The sequence below is a fragment of the Dreissena polymorpha genome, chromosome 14, assembly GCF_020536995.1.
Source record: "Dreissena polymorpha isolate Duluth1 chromosome 14, UMN_Dpol_1.0, whole genome shotgun sequence".
NCBI classification, from domain to species: domain Eukaryota; kingdom Metazoa; phylum Mollusca; class Bivalvia; order Myida; family Dreissenidae; genus Dreissena; species Dreissena polymorpha.
In genome coordinates, this window is record NC_068368.1 from 67022240 (window position 1) to 67037848 (window position 15609).

The 15609-nt window shown below is 31.9% G+C and overlaps 1 protein-coding gene across 2 annotated transcripts; it reads right to left on the reverse strand.

The window, feature by feature from the left end:
• Window positions 1-3325: 3325 nt before the first annotated feature.
• On the reverse strand, window positions 3326-6650 carry LOC127858451 (uncharacterized). Of its 2 annotated transcripts, none has more exons than XM_052395626.1 (5): window positions 6315-6650; window positions 6037-6187; window positions 5426-5553; window positions 4254-4290; window positions 3326-3995 (listed from the first exon to the last, which is right to left on the reverse strand). In XM_052395626.1, the coding sequence occupies exons 1-5, from the start codon at window positions 6358-6360 to the stop codon at window positions 3959-3961; spliced, it is 399 nt and encodes a 132-aa protein (XP_052251586.1). In that variant the 5' UTR covers window positions 6361-6650; the 3' UTR covers window positions 3326-3958. The 2 variants fall into 2 exon arrangements, with proteins under 2 accessions (XP_052251586.1, XP_052251585.1); XM_052395625.1 differs by having other exon boundaries at window positions 4254-4293; window positions 6315-6642.
• Window positions 6651-15609: the final 8959 nt, after the last annotated feature.

The window sequence follows — 15609 nt, forward strand, 5'->3', positions numbered from 1 at the left end:
CGTAAATCGTTAAGCTTATCAGTAGAGGCTGGAGTCGATAACAACACATTAATTTTGAATACGACGGCCCATTATGATTGTTATCCTACAAGGCGCTGATGTGCTAATTTCTATACCAAATGACTACGCATCACTTGGACAATAGTACGGGCATAAGCGTCTTACAAAACAATTTATATTTAAAGCGACTGTATGATCATTGAAAAAAAAGAAAATCATAACGTAAATGAGGGAGTCTCCATATTTTAAAGTTATAACATATGTATGATGCATCTGTACTACCCCTAAATAAAAGCTTTATTTTCTTTATGTTTGAGGTCAAAGTCTTTTGTAAGATTTTATATATTACTCTTTTATTTCTAGTTTACTATGTAATACCGCGAATATACTCCCGTATTTAACCTATTGTGCAGTCACGTGTGTAAGTTATTTGTTCTACTGATTTATTTGTTCAGACGCTTCTTTTGCGGTAGAGCAAGCCGAAGGAAGGCCGGCATATATGTCGTTGGGTGACAGGCACGACGGTAGTCGTCCATATGCAGAGGCATCTTTCAATGACGTTGAAATATAAGTGTTCATACATGCTTAGTAAACATATAGCAGGGAACATTTTAGAACTTATGATAAGTTGACATTTACAATTGTTTGTTATACATTTAAAGAGTCAGGGAATCCAGTACAATCACCAAAATAAATATTATCCAGTTTCGCACTGTCCCATATGATTTCAGAAGAATATAAAATTATGCATGCTTGAAAGCAATAACAGTGCACACAACAGCAAATGGAAGGATATCATCAGCCACTCTACGACCAAGGGTGAGCATATCAGCGAAACTGACGTGCTTCGAAACATTTCTTGTTCATACTTCAAACCGTTTGTTTAATGGATTCTGTTTACCATTTTTAATACATGATACATGCATGCGAATGACAATCGGTTCTAGAGATAAGGGAGATCAATGAAAACTACATGTGCACTTTTCAAATGTATCATTTGAATATATTAATATATTCATAAAACTTACCATTGGGGAAAAAAAGTTTAGTTACACTAAATTTAAAATGCAAGACGAAAAAGTTGACAATTTAAAATGATTGAAAAATCGCCTGTTAACATAAAATAAATATTAACGATTTTGTATTCGTACATCTGCTTTTTATGCCCCCGGATCGAATGATCGGAGTTATATTGTTTTTGGCCTGCCTGTCTGTCATTGTGTGTGTTTGTGTGTCTGTGACAAAACTTTAACCTTGGTCATAACTTTTTCAATATTGAAGATAGCAACTTGATATTTGGCATGCATGTGTATCTCATGGAGCTGCACATTTTGAGTGGTTTAAGGTCAATGTGAAGGTCATCCTTCAAGGTCAAAGGTCAAATATATGGCTTCAAAGCGGGAAGTAGGGGGCATTGTATTTCACAAACACAGCACTTGTTTAAACTAAAATAAAACATATTTTGTTTTTAATAACGAACTTCAATGAATTAAAATGTTTAAACGTCGGACAAGAATGCGTTGCCTATGCCTTTTTATTAGATATACTATTATTAAAATTTATATAGCGTTTCGATAATTTTGAATAATATTATTATTTGTTTACATACGATTACAAGAATTGAATATGGTATTTAATAAACCTTATATATCACTTTATTATATTATTGTGGTTCTTTTCTGAAATTGCATGAAATTGATCTCAATGATTAACGTTATGATCTATGACGAGAATGTAAGGTAAACATTTCTTTTTGTTTCACCTTGGCTCAGAGTATTAGAATTGTATTGCTTTTGCTTGCAATCAATTAGTTGTTAAATGGGAATTTCATTTAAACGTTTCCCTGAATTGATTCTGATTTAAAATATGGTGCTATGGAATTATTATTCATTTAAACGTTAGTATTTGGCCAAGTTCGATAGATGTTTGGTTTAATCCATAATTCATTGAAGTAAACGTTACAATGCGTTTCTATTAAAGTCGTTTAGGTTATCGCATTTAAGTGTCCTATCTCAATAAAATACTTATAGCAATGTGTTTCTAGACATACAAATGACACAAGATATTATAAGATTTCTGACTAGCGGCAGCACTGAAGTTTCACAAAAGCAAGCCGACGTATATCATATTACTCTGACGGAAATATTTTAACATGTTGTTCATGTTCAATGGTATACATTTTGTTAACTAATTTTCTTTAATGGGTCCTTCAGGTTAAAACAGATAATTAAACTGAATATTTTACCTGAAGTCCGCTTCTTGGTTAGATAACTGGAACAAGTGGAACCAAAGATTTTATTAGAACAAGTATTATAATGCTAGCAGGTCACTGCTGGTTCATTCTTTGTGCGCTCATTCAATATATTGTACCATAAACATCTTAGTTATCCAGAACGGAAATATGTTATCTGTCACAATCTGTGGACCCTAAGCACCTTTGTATGTTTATCTATGTTTATGTTTATATGGGCTCCTTTTGTATCTTGTCAAGCCCATAAACGATGCAGTCAATGCATGTTCAGACCTATTAAGCTGTGTACATGATTTCCATTCCATAAAAAACATATCTAGACAGTCGTACGCTCGACTATCCTGGCTGGAAAAACATATGTTTTCGTTGTTGTAATTAGCAGATAAGGATGTTAAAGAATATATTCTTAAAACAAATTTCACATTCCTTTCTGTACCCCGATTTTACATTTTATAAAATGGAAATTTAGAAAACCGTCCATGAAAATAGTTTATACTAGAACAATCAATATTTAATAATATAAACTATAAACCTAACGTTTCAGTACGTACAAGTCTACATCACCTGTGAATGCGCGTTAGCCCTGATGAAAACTGCAGTTTTAGTTATCTGAATTATCTGTATTATATTATTATATCACCATTCTCTATGAGCACGGATGGCCGAGTGGTCTAATTGTTAGACTTTGACTCCAGGGGTCAGTGGTTCGAACCCTGTTGAGTGTTTTTCTCTTTCTTGAATGTTATTCTTGTTTTTTACTAGAGCCTTTTAAATCCTATGTTTACATTTATGAATATAAAGCATTTAATGACAAACTTCAATACATACCAAAATCTATGAAAATGTCCCTTAAGAAATGATGGATAAATGCTCAAATCAGATGTTCGTGTGTTTTTTATATTTGATTGATGATTAAACTGAAGCTTACTAATTAAATACTTATTACATACTAATTAAATACTAGCCAAACTTTACAAAAGAAAACCAGGAGCAAATTCAGACCCTTTAAAACATAAAGAAAATCGTTACATGATTCAGATATAAACACACAATCAAGACACTCCTGCTTCGCTGTAATGTTTTTATTTTTAATAGTTTCTGCACACAAACAAAAGATAGATTAAAAAGCATTAAATTCACTGTAGACCATTAACTAAGACTTCTACTGATTAAATTGCACAATTGGTCTTTATTCAAACCGATGAATCATATAATTTAAACATCTTTATTTCATACATTGACATCAATATCACTAAACAAAACGACAGTGTATTAAGATCTGTGCGTCGTCTTTAATAGATATGATCCGCGCTCTGTGAAAAGGGGGTTTAATGCATGTGCGTAAAGTGTGGTCCCAGATAAGCCTGTGCAGACGGCACAGGCTAATCAGGGGCGACACTCTCCGCTTTTATGATATTTTTCGTTTCAATAAAGTCTCTTCTTAGCAAAAATCTAGTTTCGGCGGAAAGTGTTGTCCGCGATTAGCCTGTGCAGACTGTACAGGTAAATCTTGGACGACAAATTACGCACATGCATTAGACCCCCTTTTCACACAACCTGGCTCATATCGTTTTGGATAAATTAATGAAACTTGTAAAATAATATCATATACAGCTCAGAAGAAACATTGATTTTGAGAAGTAACTATTTCGAATGCAGTAAAGTTATATCAATGTGTCCAACATATTAATATATGGATTATTTGACTTAACGCCTTCTGACTGCGACAGCATGTCTGTATCCGCTGAATTAAAGAAATGTAATTGGTAGATGTTAATGGCCATTTTGGAAGGATTACACGTTTTGATGCGTAGGCAAATAACACTTTACTATTTAGTAATTCGAGGTATTACTCAGCTAAGCATATTAGTATATACAATTTAACCTGGAATTGTTCAATAACATATTTGTTTTATAATGTTATTGAGCATAAATAATTACTCGTATACAAAGTCAAACACTTAATCAGTAATACAATTCACACTATTATGTAGACACGTACATTCTCCTATCAACGGAAGAGCCATCGTTTTGGGCCGCTGCTAAAACATAAAACATATTTCAAACTTCAAGTGTATTCTTGTATCCTCATTGCAACACCTTTATATAAATGAAAAATCAAAAATAATGTATTTTTCCTCACCATGAGTTATGGTGGACTAGTATTCAGAACGTAAGACTCATAATATGTGTTCCGATTAAATAGCCATTACTAATATATTTTAACAACTACAACAGTTTATTCGATAACTTTTTCACAATACCGGTTTATCCAACCTATATTTAGATTCGTTCTTATAACGAAAAGTATCCGAAATCTGGGAAGTTTTAATAGTCGAGATCTGGAACATTCATCAGGAAATATCACTGAACATACATTCAACATATTTGAAAACTGACTTATCCACTTTTGAACATTGACAGTGATGACCTATGCATTAATTATATAACACTATTTCTGTAATGTTAAGTTTATATCAAAAGTCCACTATCATGTATACATTATTTTATTTGTAGGTAAGCTATTACTGTATTTCATAATGAAATAATTATTTTTTAATTAATTTCCTATTCTTGGTTTGGTCCCCTATTGTACAGCCCATTGGTCATGTGCCATAAATTAAATGACTACCGGGCAAGACATTCTTTAAACACAAACTTAAATAGCAGATTTTTTAAACGTTGTCTTTACAAACGAGTCACTCTAATCTATAAACTAGTAACACACGGTACAGTTGGAAAGCGGAAATTTAACTTAAGTCACAAGTTCTTGCGTGAATGAAACTATTTTGTCTCCGATTCTATACATATTCGCAATATATTACTTTAATATAAATATTTCCTTTTTATGCTTCCAAATTTCTTAGTGTTGACTCTTGCAATTAATCGTATTATGTGCCCGATTTATGTATTTGTCTCCCCAACACTATAAACAAATTGATTAATATATAGTCACCAAATACATTATATGCATCTAAATTTAATTGTTCACATGTATATTTATAAACACACACATTATTTCGGATAACTCTTAAGAGAACCGTTAGCTACACACAGAGCTGATATTGCAATTTGGGACAAATGCTACAGGTGCTATGAAATCGCAAATAATATTTTTCACTATACAGGTTTCCATATATGCTATTTAAAACAAACGCTATGCCCAGTACTTACAGAAGATGCAAATCAGTATGACCATGCATATGAAGAACGTCATGACGGCTATCGTGACAGCTATCACTATGAACAGGATGGCCATGACAACGCTCAGGGTAAACCACAGAAAGAAAACGATATCAAAACTACAATAAAAACACAAGGGTCGCTTGCCATTATCACAAAATCGCAGACATAGCGAAAAGTTGTTGTTAATGAATCCAAAGTGACAATGACCATTAAGCGAGAAAATATAAAAGTTGTTTCCAAATTTTATCTTATATAAGACGCTTTTGGGCTGGGCGCGTACTTCTACTTTCACTAATAGTATAATCAACACAACTGGTATGGCGAAAGTGCAAACGCAAGCAAGTTGCGAGACCAGTATATGATGATGATGGTCTATCAAACATATGAAAGGATGTAAACACTACGCAAAATAAATAATTGAACAAATGAAACTTTAAAAATGGAATTTAAATCATGTCTTGGAAACTAAATTGTGTATGTTTAAAAAAGGCGAAGCTAACGTTTGAGTTATTCAAGTTATGATTATCATTATTTAATTAATTTACTTCTAAAACCAGTTAGATGTGTTTATAAAATATTAACAAGCATTTATAGGGTACCTGTGTAACATGACAGCGCCTATGGGAGGGTACATCTGACGGCGATGTTCGTAAAACCTTTGTACCTCTCTGTCTATGTGTACATCACATTCTTTAAAAAAGTCGTCGATCTCCTTGTCAGTTATCAACTTTCCCATTTCTTCGAATTCAACTTTATAATAGGATGTAAACATATAATTATGGTTATACAAACAGTTTTTTGTTAGACATTAAACGAATGTAAACGCTATTTCACAAAATGTCTGAGCTCGACTAATCGAACGATAAAATATCCATACCCACTTCGGATCCTATAGCTTTTGAAGACAGAGATGAAAACGCCATTCAGCTCATCAATTGTTCACACTATATTTATGTTTCTGTCTCAATCTGCGTTAATATTATATACTAACGTATATGCATTTTTTGAAAATCCTATTTGATTTTTTTCAACAATCGATTAACATCCGACTGTGACCCATAATGAAACAGATAACATTTAACTGCGCTTCAAGTTTTACTTCCGCTATTTAGTTAAGAACGCCTTGTTTACACCAAATAATATCATGGGTAGTAGGCAGTATGCGATAACCGTTCTGTTTAAACGACCCTTCACAAACAATTGAAAAGTGAAACCAATTCATTTAGAAATATTCGCGTTTGATAAATAACTCCAATATAATTTGAAGGGCTTGCATTGTGTCACACCGGTCTTACTGACAATAACGTAGTGACGTCACCATTTATGTATAGAATGGAAGGGCTTGCGGAAAATAGCCTCAAATGATTCTATCACTAAGAAGATAATTCCGCCAAGAAGCCTCAAGGTCATTGGCAACGTCTTGCGTATTAACAGTGAATGCTCTTGTTTTTTTAGATAACTATTTATTCATGTTAAAGTTTCCGATGTTTCGTCTGTCCTATTGTTAATAATGTAAGGCAATCGACTGCATTTATGAGTTTTAGTATATATTTCGATAACAATGCATGTTATGTATGTAATGGCTCAATGATCAATCGAAATATATCGTTTGGTTAATCTTAAGTCACGTAAAATCATGTTTGGGAAATACAGTTCATTTCGTGTTTATACAATTTTCAGAAAATCAGTTTGTCCTTTATTTATTTTTTTAAAAACAATGTGCAGGACTTGTTAAACTCACCACAACACTATCCGTCTTTTAAATAAATAATAACGCCTGTACTATGGACTTTACATAGATACAGATATAACCATATAGTATCATTCGGAATTATAAGCAATATTTACATATGACCCATTTTACGTACACGTGGAATGATTTTAACAAAGCTGAGCAAATCAGAACATGTACTAAACTTAAGCGTTACAAACTTATCGGTTTACAAATAAACAATTACAATTTATTCGGCATAAGACATATTGTTTAACAACAATAAATTAGTGTCATGAATACGTAAATTTTTGTCCAGCATGTCATATAAAATCATATCGTACTCTTTCGCAAGGACCATTAGTTTTATAATAATGTTCAAAATGAGTACATACCAGTAACGATAATTTTGAAGTGCGCGCATTGTAATAGGTTCGTGAACTATACTTAAAAAAGATAAAAACGTTCATATGTATTTTTTTTCATTTTATATCAATACCAACACAAATCGAGAGGGCGATTTAAGGAGCAACTCTGTTTTTGAACAATTCATATACTAATAATAATTAAACAACAGGATAAATAAAAGTGACATAATATGTTTTACATCATTGCTATGATACTAAAGGATACCTTAGCAGTTTATCGTTTCCGATATGTTTCTAAAAGCTCTTTTCTATTTGTAAATGTGTTGTTTTGTTTTTTTTAAACATTTGTTTAAAATCATAGTATGCGGTGTTGACTGTATATGTAAACACGATTTATTTTTTCGAGCGACTATGTTACACGTGTAATATATCAAATACATATATAGCGCAGCATAATTGATATTGTTGACATAACATTATTATCACGATATGTAACAATAATTAAAACTCGCGATACGCAATTGTTCGTGTGACCTCGAGCGATAAACCACAGTGACTAACGTTTACATACTTACATAACATATGTAAAGAAATAACACTAATCAAAATTTACAAATTATAGATACTTAATGTTGAGACTTACAACTGACAGTTCTCATAAACAACACTAAAGCGTGTTAACTTCACGCAGAAAGCGCTTAAACTAACTACATGTAAGGTATCGTTATTATATATAAATTAGAAACATAACCATGCTGTTTAAATAAGTGGTTGTTTTTATTTACACCAGACACTTTTTCATATAATGATATTTATGATTTTAAAATTGCCCTGCAAACTTTTTATATCGGCCATATATCGGGATGATTTTCATATCAGCGTGTTCTCGGTATTTATATTGGTCTCGGACCTGTGATATTTCGACACCGATATCGACACCGACAAACTGAGATCGTTCAATTGCTCCGATATAAACAAGGATCGACCCGAAATCGCGTCGATATCAATGTATGGATCGATTCGATATCGGAATTCAACGTTGGGCCGAGATCGGACCTTCGACATGGTCACCTGCACTCCGCCATCATTCCAACGCAGTGGTCCGATATTTATAAACGCTCCTCTTCTGCTTCACCTGGAACCTTTAATACGGTTATTGAGCTTAAAATTGGTTAACAATAATTGCTTTAATACTGAGAAGCCGTGGAAACCGTGGAAACAAAAATGTTGTACCTTTTTCGAGAATTTACTTTCATTTGTTGTTTTATTCAATCCGTTCTTCTCGTATCAACATATGACATTAGGTTTTAATTAAATGCATACATATATTGACAAACAATTTAAATACACAAACATTGCATGTAAACAATAATAATACAATGTTATCATTCTTAAGCACAATGTTACAAAAAAGAGATCTACCTTATCTCGTTTCAGATAAGACAGATTAAAGTGGAAAGCATCATATGATGAATCGGTCAGATCAACGTCATGTTAGGTTAGATCGGTCAGATCAACGTCATGTTAGGTTAGATCGGTCAGATCAACGTCATGTTAGGTTAGGAAGAAATGTAATAATATTCCTAATTTTGTAAAGAGATGTATACAATAATATTTTAAATCAGTGCAGTTATAAGGCTAGACAAATAAAATACTCATAGTGATTGATACGTCTATATAGAATTTAATGCATATTCAATTCATTTCGTGATTAACCAAAAAAATGTTATCATGTATTAGTAAACACTTCTGTGTGTGTTTTTACTTTCTGTTAACAATATAATGTCCACACGCATATTTAAAAAAATCAACTTTGAACGGCATACTTTGTAAAAGGAATGTTGTCGAAATTTACTTTCAATTGCAACTGTAATGATAACATTTAAATAATAAATACTATAAATTGAAAAAAGCACACGTTATTGTGATCTTTATTACCTATTCGTATGCGTATATTATGCGTAAATAAATACTCGATGGGATCCAGTAAATAAGCTTTAAATCCTTGAAAAAACACGGTTGTCAGTCTGAACAAGTGATCATTTGCAGCGCATATGTCGTGTCGAAGTATCTGCTAATGTCCTTTCTTTACTGGATTCATCCACAATTATTATGTATACGCATGAATAATGCTATATCATTTTAAAACATACCAGTCATTGTGAAACATGATACTATTTGTTTTTAACGATGATTATACTGAACGTCCTGCCCAGTGAAACTATTTATATAAAAAAGTAATTATAAATCATGTTTGTTTTAATAATTGCTGTAATTTGTTTACACATCGTTTTGGACGCATATATTTAAACGGCGTTGAAAGTTGGCTGAGAATATGTATGACTTCCGTCGCGTCTGTCACTTAACGACATGTTAACCGGTCTTTCCCCGGATTGCACTTCAATGCCAGGAGTGTCTGAAATAAACCAATCAAACGATTAAATAACCTATGCCTGCATGCATAAAAAAGATGAGAATATGTTCGGAACAATATGAATTGCATTTTTTTTTAGCCGTTATTGGCGACAGTCGTAAAATTGCGTAAATAATGTTCATACTTATATTAATTAACGATAACAAAATGACGACAGTCGTTAAATTACGATAACAAAATGACATTGTATTATATAATACTAATGTAGAAATCATAAGCAGCCTAATTGATAAATATTCAATTTTGCGTAAGACTTTACCAACGAAAACAAATGGTAAATTTTTGCGTTCTTTGTAATACCGACACATATTTTTTATTAATTTCATATGCATACCTATATTAAACAAATGGAAATCGCCTTATTTATTTTTAAGTTTTGTATTTAATGACCATGAAATGTCTTTTCAAAGTTGTTATTTGTAAAGACTCCATGCGAAGTGAGTAGGTGAAGCAATGAACACCCCAGTGCCATATTGGATTGCAGCAAAAATGTGCCGAAAAATATAAAAGTAAATTTTTGGATCGCTTACAGGCCCTTCTGACAGGCATAAGGAATAGCAGCCTTCATGTTTCGTGTTTGAGTCTTCTTAACCCGTGCAGAAACACTGTATTCATTAACCAGTTCCGGCGAAGGAAATTTAACAAAAATTGTAATAAACTCAAAAACAGCAACACAATTAGAATCGTTTTGTTGGACGATATTGAACTATGCACATGTGTAATTGGCAATATTGTATCACGTGTCCTACAGGTCAATAATCGAAAAAATAGCGGACAACTTCCATGCATAACACACATTGCAGCAACCAAATTTCGAATGATACTTTCAAAGCGTTGAATCAGCATATAACATATTCATAATTCTTCATAGAAATACATACTTGAACAAATACTTCATTTAAAAAAATGTTAACAATAACACAATAACAATAACACTGTTTAAGCATAAAAATACATACATACACATGCATTTTCACTACAAACTGACACTATCCAGTGAATGTAGATACAACAAAGGCATGTTTTAATTTATGACGTTAAAACGACCAAGTTACTCGCTCGCGCGACTTTGTAACTCGTGGGTACACTTTAATAAATAGTAGGCAACAGTATATATGTCGCGGTTACAACATATTGGCATTTTTTTTAAATGCAAACAGCGCACACCCTTATAGATCACAAACAACATGCACAGTCATATCTAAGCGACTGAATGAAGCCTCATATATAAGTAGCGCTTTATTCAAAAGTCATACAAACGTCTCGTTAATCAGAATAAAAAACGAAATATATGTGTTGTTGTTAACACAATTTATAAATGAATAAATAAATGCTCCTTACAATGTACAGAGCTGGAATATGTGAGATGGAAGAATGCTCTGCAATGAATACATATTGGTATAACATGTTGTTTGCTCTAGTAACACTTTACCACTTAGATACGTATTTTGGCGCCGTTATAGTCCTTTAGAAAGTTGCATTTTATGAAAGACCTTTTTTTACTGGATGCCAGTTATAAAGTCTTCATCCGCAACCCTTAGTTACTGATGAGAAGCAAACAAATAAAACCTGAACGGACTGCGAGTTTCTCGCATACTGTTCTGGTTTAATGCTGGTTGCAAAAGTCATTTTCACATGGCTTCTGATGGGGAAAGGGAAAAGTCTGAACTGTTAACGAAATCTGATTGGAATCTTGGCCAAGAAAATACAATGACAGACAAATGTACGTTGATATTAGATCAGATGTAAACACAATGCTCTGGAGTAAAATCATTTTACAAGGTGTCAAGGCAAAATGTTTTGTGTGGTAAAAAGTATACTCTTTATATTGTTTGGTAGTCACATTTGTTGTACAAATAAAGGACAATACGTTTGAATTTTGATGAATTATATTTGACATTACCTTGTATGAAGCTGTAATGGTCTTCCTCAATATCCTCCGCTCTAGTTTCACTGATGACATTCCTGATGAATTAGACAAATAAAAAGCATTTTAACTTTCAGATAATTTAACATGTTTTACATGGGATAATTTACTAAGCGCCCATGTAAAGCCTTGAAACTCTAATGTGAAAAACAAAAAATAAATTTTCATTAATTTAGTTAATCAAAATAATCACTTTTAATTCATTGACTGTGACCTCAGCATTACGGCTGCAATCGCAATTGCAATGATGCCTCCTAAAACCACAAGGGCAGCGATGCAGACTCCAGCGAAATGAGAAGAAGGAAATGAAGGGGGTAGTGCAGTAGGAGAACTGCGTATGGTAACTGGAGAGTGAAACATATTGTACACATATTGAGAGGTCAAACATAAAATTCTTGATACAACAGTTGGCTTAGTCGTACGGCCATGATGCCCGACAAAAAATTTGTATCCAACAATTCCTTTCAAAAAAGTAGCTTTAGCTATCAGGAAATAATTGTGTTGTTGTTGTTGTTTTTTTGCTCAGACTGCAAACTAACTTGCGCAATCTTTTTCACGTCATTCAGATAAGGTGTTATCTACATTTATGAATTATCTCTAAAAAAAACACCGAGAGCAACCGGAATACAATGTTGTGGGTATGTTCAAGAATTGTTTAGAAAAAAAAAGTTCTTGAAAGTAATAACAGCGTGTAAGTGTAATATTATAAACAATTTACATTAAGTTAAACGTGAGATATTAATTCGGTTTCAATTCTATAAAACAAAATAAACTTGGGTTCATAGATAATTTATGATGAAATACGGTGTTAACCAACGATATCAGAGAAACTAAATTCAATATCGTTCTCGTTAGAATTTTACAAGAAAAGTTGTCTTTAAAAAAATGTTGCATGTTTAAAGAAAGTCTCTACAAACATAAAAAACGCGTATTCACACTTTTTGACGTAAATAACAAATTTTATTTAGATGAGTTGTTTTAAGATTTCATTCTTTATTTATTGAATAAAGATGTTCGGTTTTGAATATTTGTAATTTTTCGTATGTTTTGTTTTTCTGTAATATAATTGCTTTCGAAACATCGTAAACTCTCATTACATATACGGTCGAGTAAATCAAGGATTCTTTGTTTTTATCACATGCCATACCCTGTTTCCCATGTAATATAACCATAACATTTTTTTTTATAACACATGTGTAATAAAACACTTTGAAGCGTTTTCATTGGCTTAGTTTTCGTTTATCGACCAATCGCATTTTGTTATTTTGCTGAAATAACGTTGCAACGTCAAATGACGTCACAATATGTAAACAACATTCGGGATAAATCATTATCTTTGCGTACATATTTATTTAATTTGCTCATTTAAAAGCATGTGATAAAAAGATCTGACACTCGTTGTCATATCATACCATATTTTATTAAGCTCGTCCAGAAAATTCGTTAGTAAGCTCGCCAAAGGCTCGCTTACTCACAAAATTTCTGAACTCGTTTAATAAAATATGGTATGATATGACAACTTGTGCCAGATCCTATATATATAGCTATTTTTCTATCCTATGAACATACTCTTAAGTAATCGAGAGAGATCTATTAGTTCATTTCCGGTTAAATTTATAATTGGTTATTATGATTGTTAGAGCTGTAGTTAATACAAGCTTCCGACGTATATTCATTCTACAGTGGAAAAACACACAAATGAACAATACTTTCTTTTGAATCATCTGCTTAGCAAGGTCTGTCAACTGTGAAAGGTTGTGAGCAATAACCTGTAAATACTGCCGGAAAAGTGCCATGCTAAATGTCTCCCACTCCGTTGAAGCATACCTATTTACTTCTTTAATCATTAATGATTAATTTTATAACTTTTTCTCGTTTGATTGTGCTTACAAAATGTAACTTTTAAATTTAAAATTGGCATTTACAGTGTGTATTTGAATATGTTATAAATATATTGCCATATCAATCATAAATCCCTTTTTTATTAACGTCATGTATCTTAACAATTATATGATACAAATTCATATTTTCACTCAAACGTTTTTTTGTTACAAATGATATATATGTATACATGTTAAAATGTAATTAAATGTATTGAAATATATATGTGCGGATTATTAAGTTTTTGTTAGAAGTTATAAATAGTAAAATATTAAAATAGAATATAAACACAAACTGTGTATGTTCAAGTATAACATGAGTGTAATTAACGATGCAACACTTGGGTTGCAAATGTTGAACAATTGCTAAACTACTACGGATTATCATATGTTTTTGAAACTGCGAATGTAGCTTATAGTCCCGTTTTTTTATGTGATTTCAAATGCAGAATTATTGACACCTTTAAGCAAGAATGGTTTGGAGAAATGAATAGAATTTATATTCTAGATATGTATATACAGTTTAAACTACTGTTGAATATGAAAACTAATTAGTTTTATTGTCCAAGAGTCTTATCATTGTAAAATTAAGTGCATATGCCCACCCATTAACAAATCAGACCGTAAGATACAGACGCAAAATATCCCTCGTGAATAATGTTATTTTAATTAACGGGTCATAGAGGATGAATCTCAATGTATTTGTGTTGTTTATTATACCGCTTTCTAAAGCAAAAATACATTAAACCTTTTTTATTACACGAATCAATTTGTTGTTAAGTTTCATAGTTTATTAACAGAGTCCTGTGAATTGGAAATATTAAACGTATACATATATAAAGGAAGCTTTAACTGTACGACATACTTTTATAAATAACACTTATAGAATATATAGTTTGATGTCATTCTCTTGAAATAAGTATATGTATCACTTAAAAGTCACTGATAGTATTTGAATTATTATAATTGATACCACACTAAATAAAACGTTATAGTTTGTCCTCTTGTTCAAAGGGGCAGTCAACCAGATGGACGAAAAAAGAAAAGTTCTGAAACACCGTCATGTAATGCTTCATATTGATAAATTTAAACATTGGATCTAAAAATCTCCAGTAAAAAATCAGGAATAAAATGGAAAAAAAAGAACAAAAAGGAGCCCGAACAGGGCTCGAACCAATGACCCCTGGAGTCCTTTAGTTAAAAAAGTAAAAACACTCCCATTTAAACCAATCGGCCATCCATGCTCATACAATGAGGGTTGTATTTTATACTTTATATAAGCAATCCTCGTTGTTTCACAAAATATAACGACAACAACAGAACTCTCCAAATTACCTTCTAGACATACTCAGTAAAAGAAATACCGAATATACTGAAAATATGATAACTTAACCACATTGTTCAAGTAATGTAATATACCAGTCGTGATATTTTAATCAACATAAACTTATAATTGTAAAATAATACGGTATTTTAGACCTTTTCTTTTCTTCGTGATAAATAGCAATCTAGTTGACCGCCCCTTTCAAAATCGTTCTTGATCTCTGTTCTTATTTTTATACGAAATTTATTTGAATTTTGTTTTGAAATTTAATTTAATCTACTTACATATATAAATTTGTTTATTATTTTGGTTACCTACTAAAGTAAACTGACACGTGACATTACTTTATTTATAATAAATATAGATTAAACTAAACTAAATTAAATTCAACAAAAACAAATAAAAGGTCAAGTGAATATCGGATTCTCTTTATATACACATACCTGTTTCTAACCTATGCAAATCCTTTAACGAAATCGAGAGAGAGATGTATTTATTTAAATTTGGGTGAATTGTTTTGATAGTTTG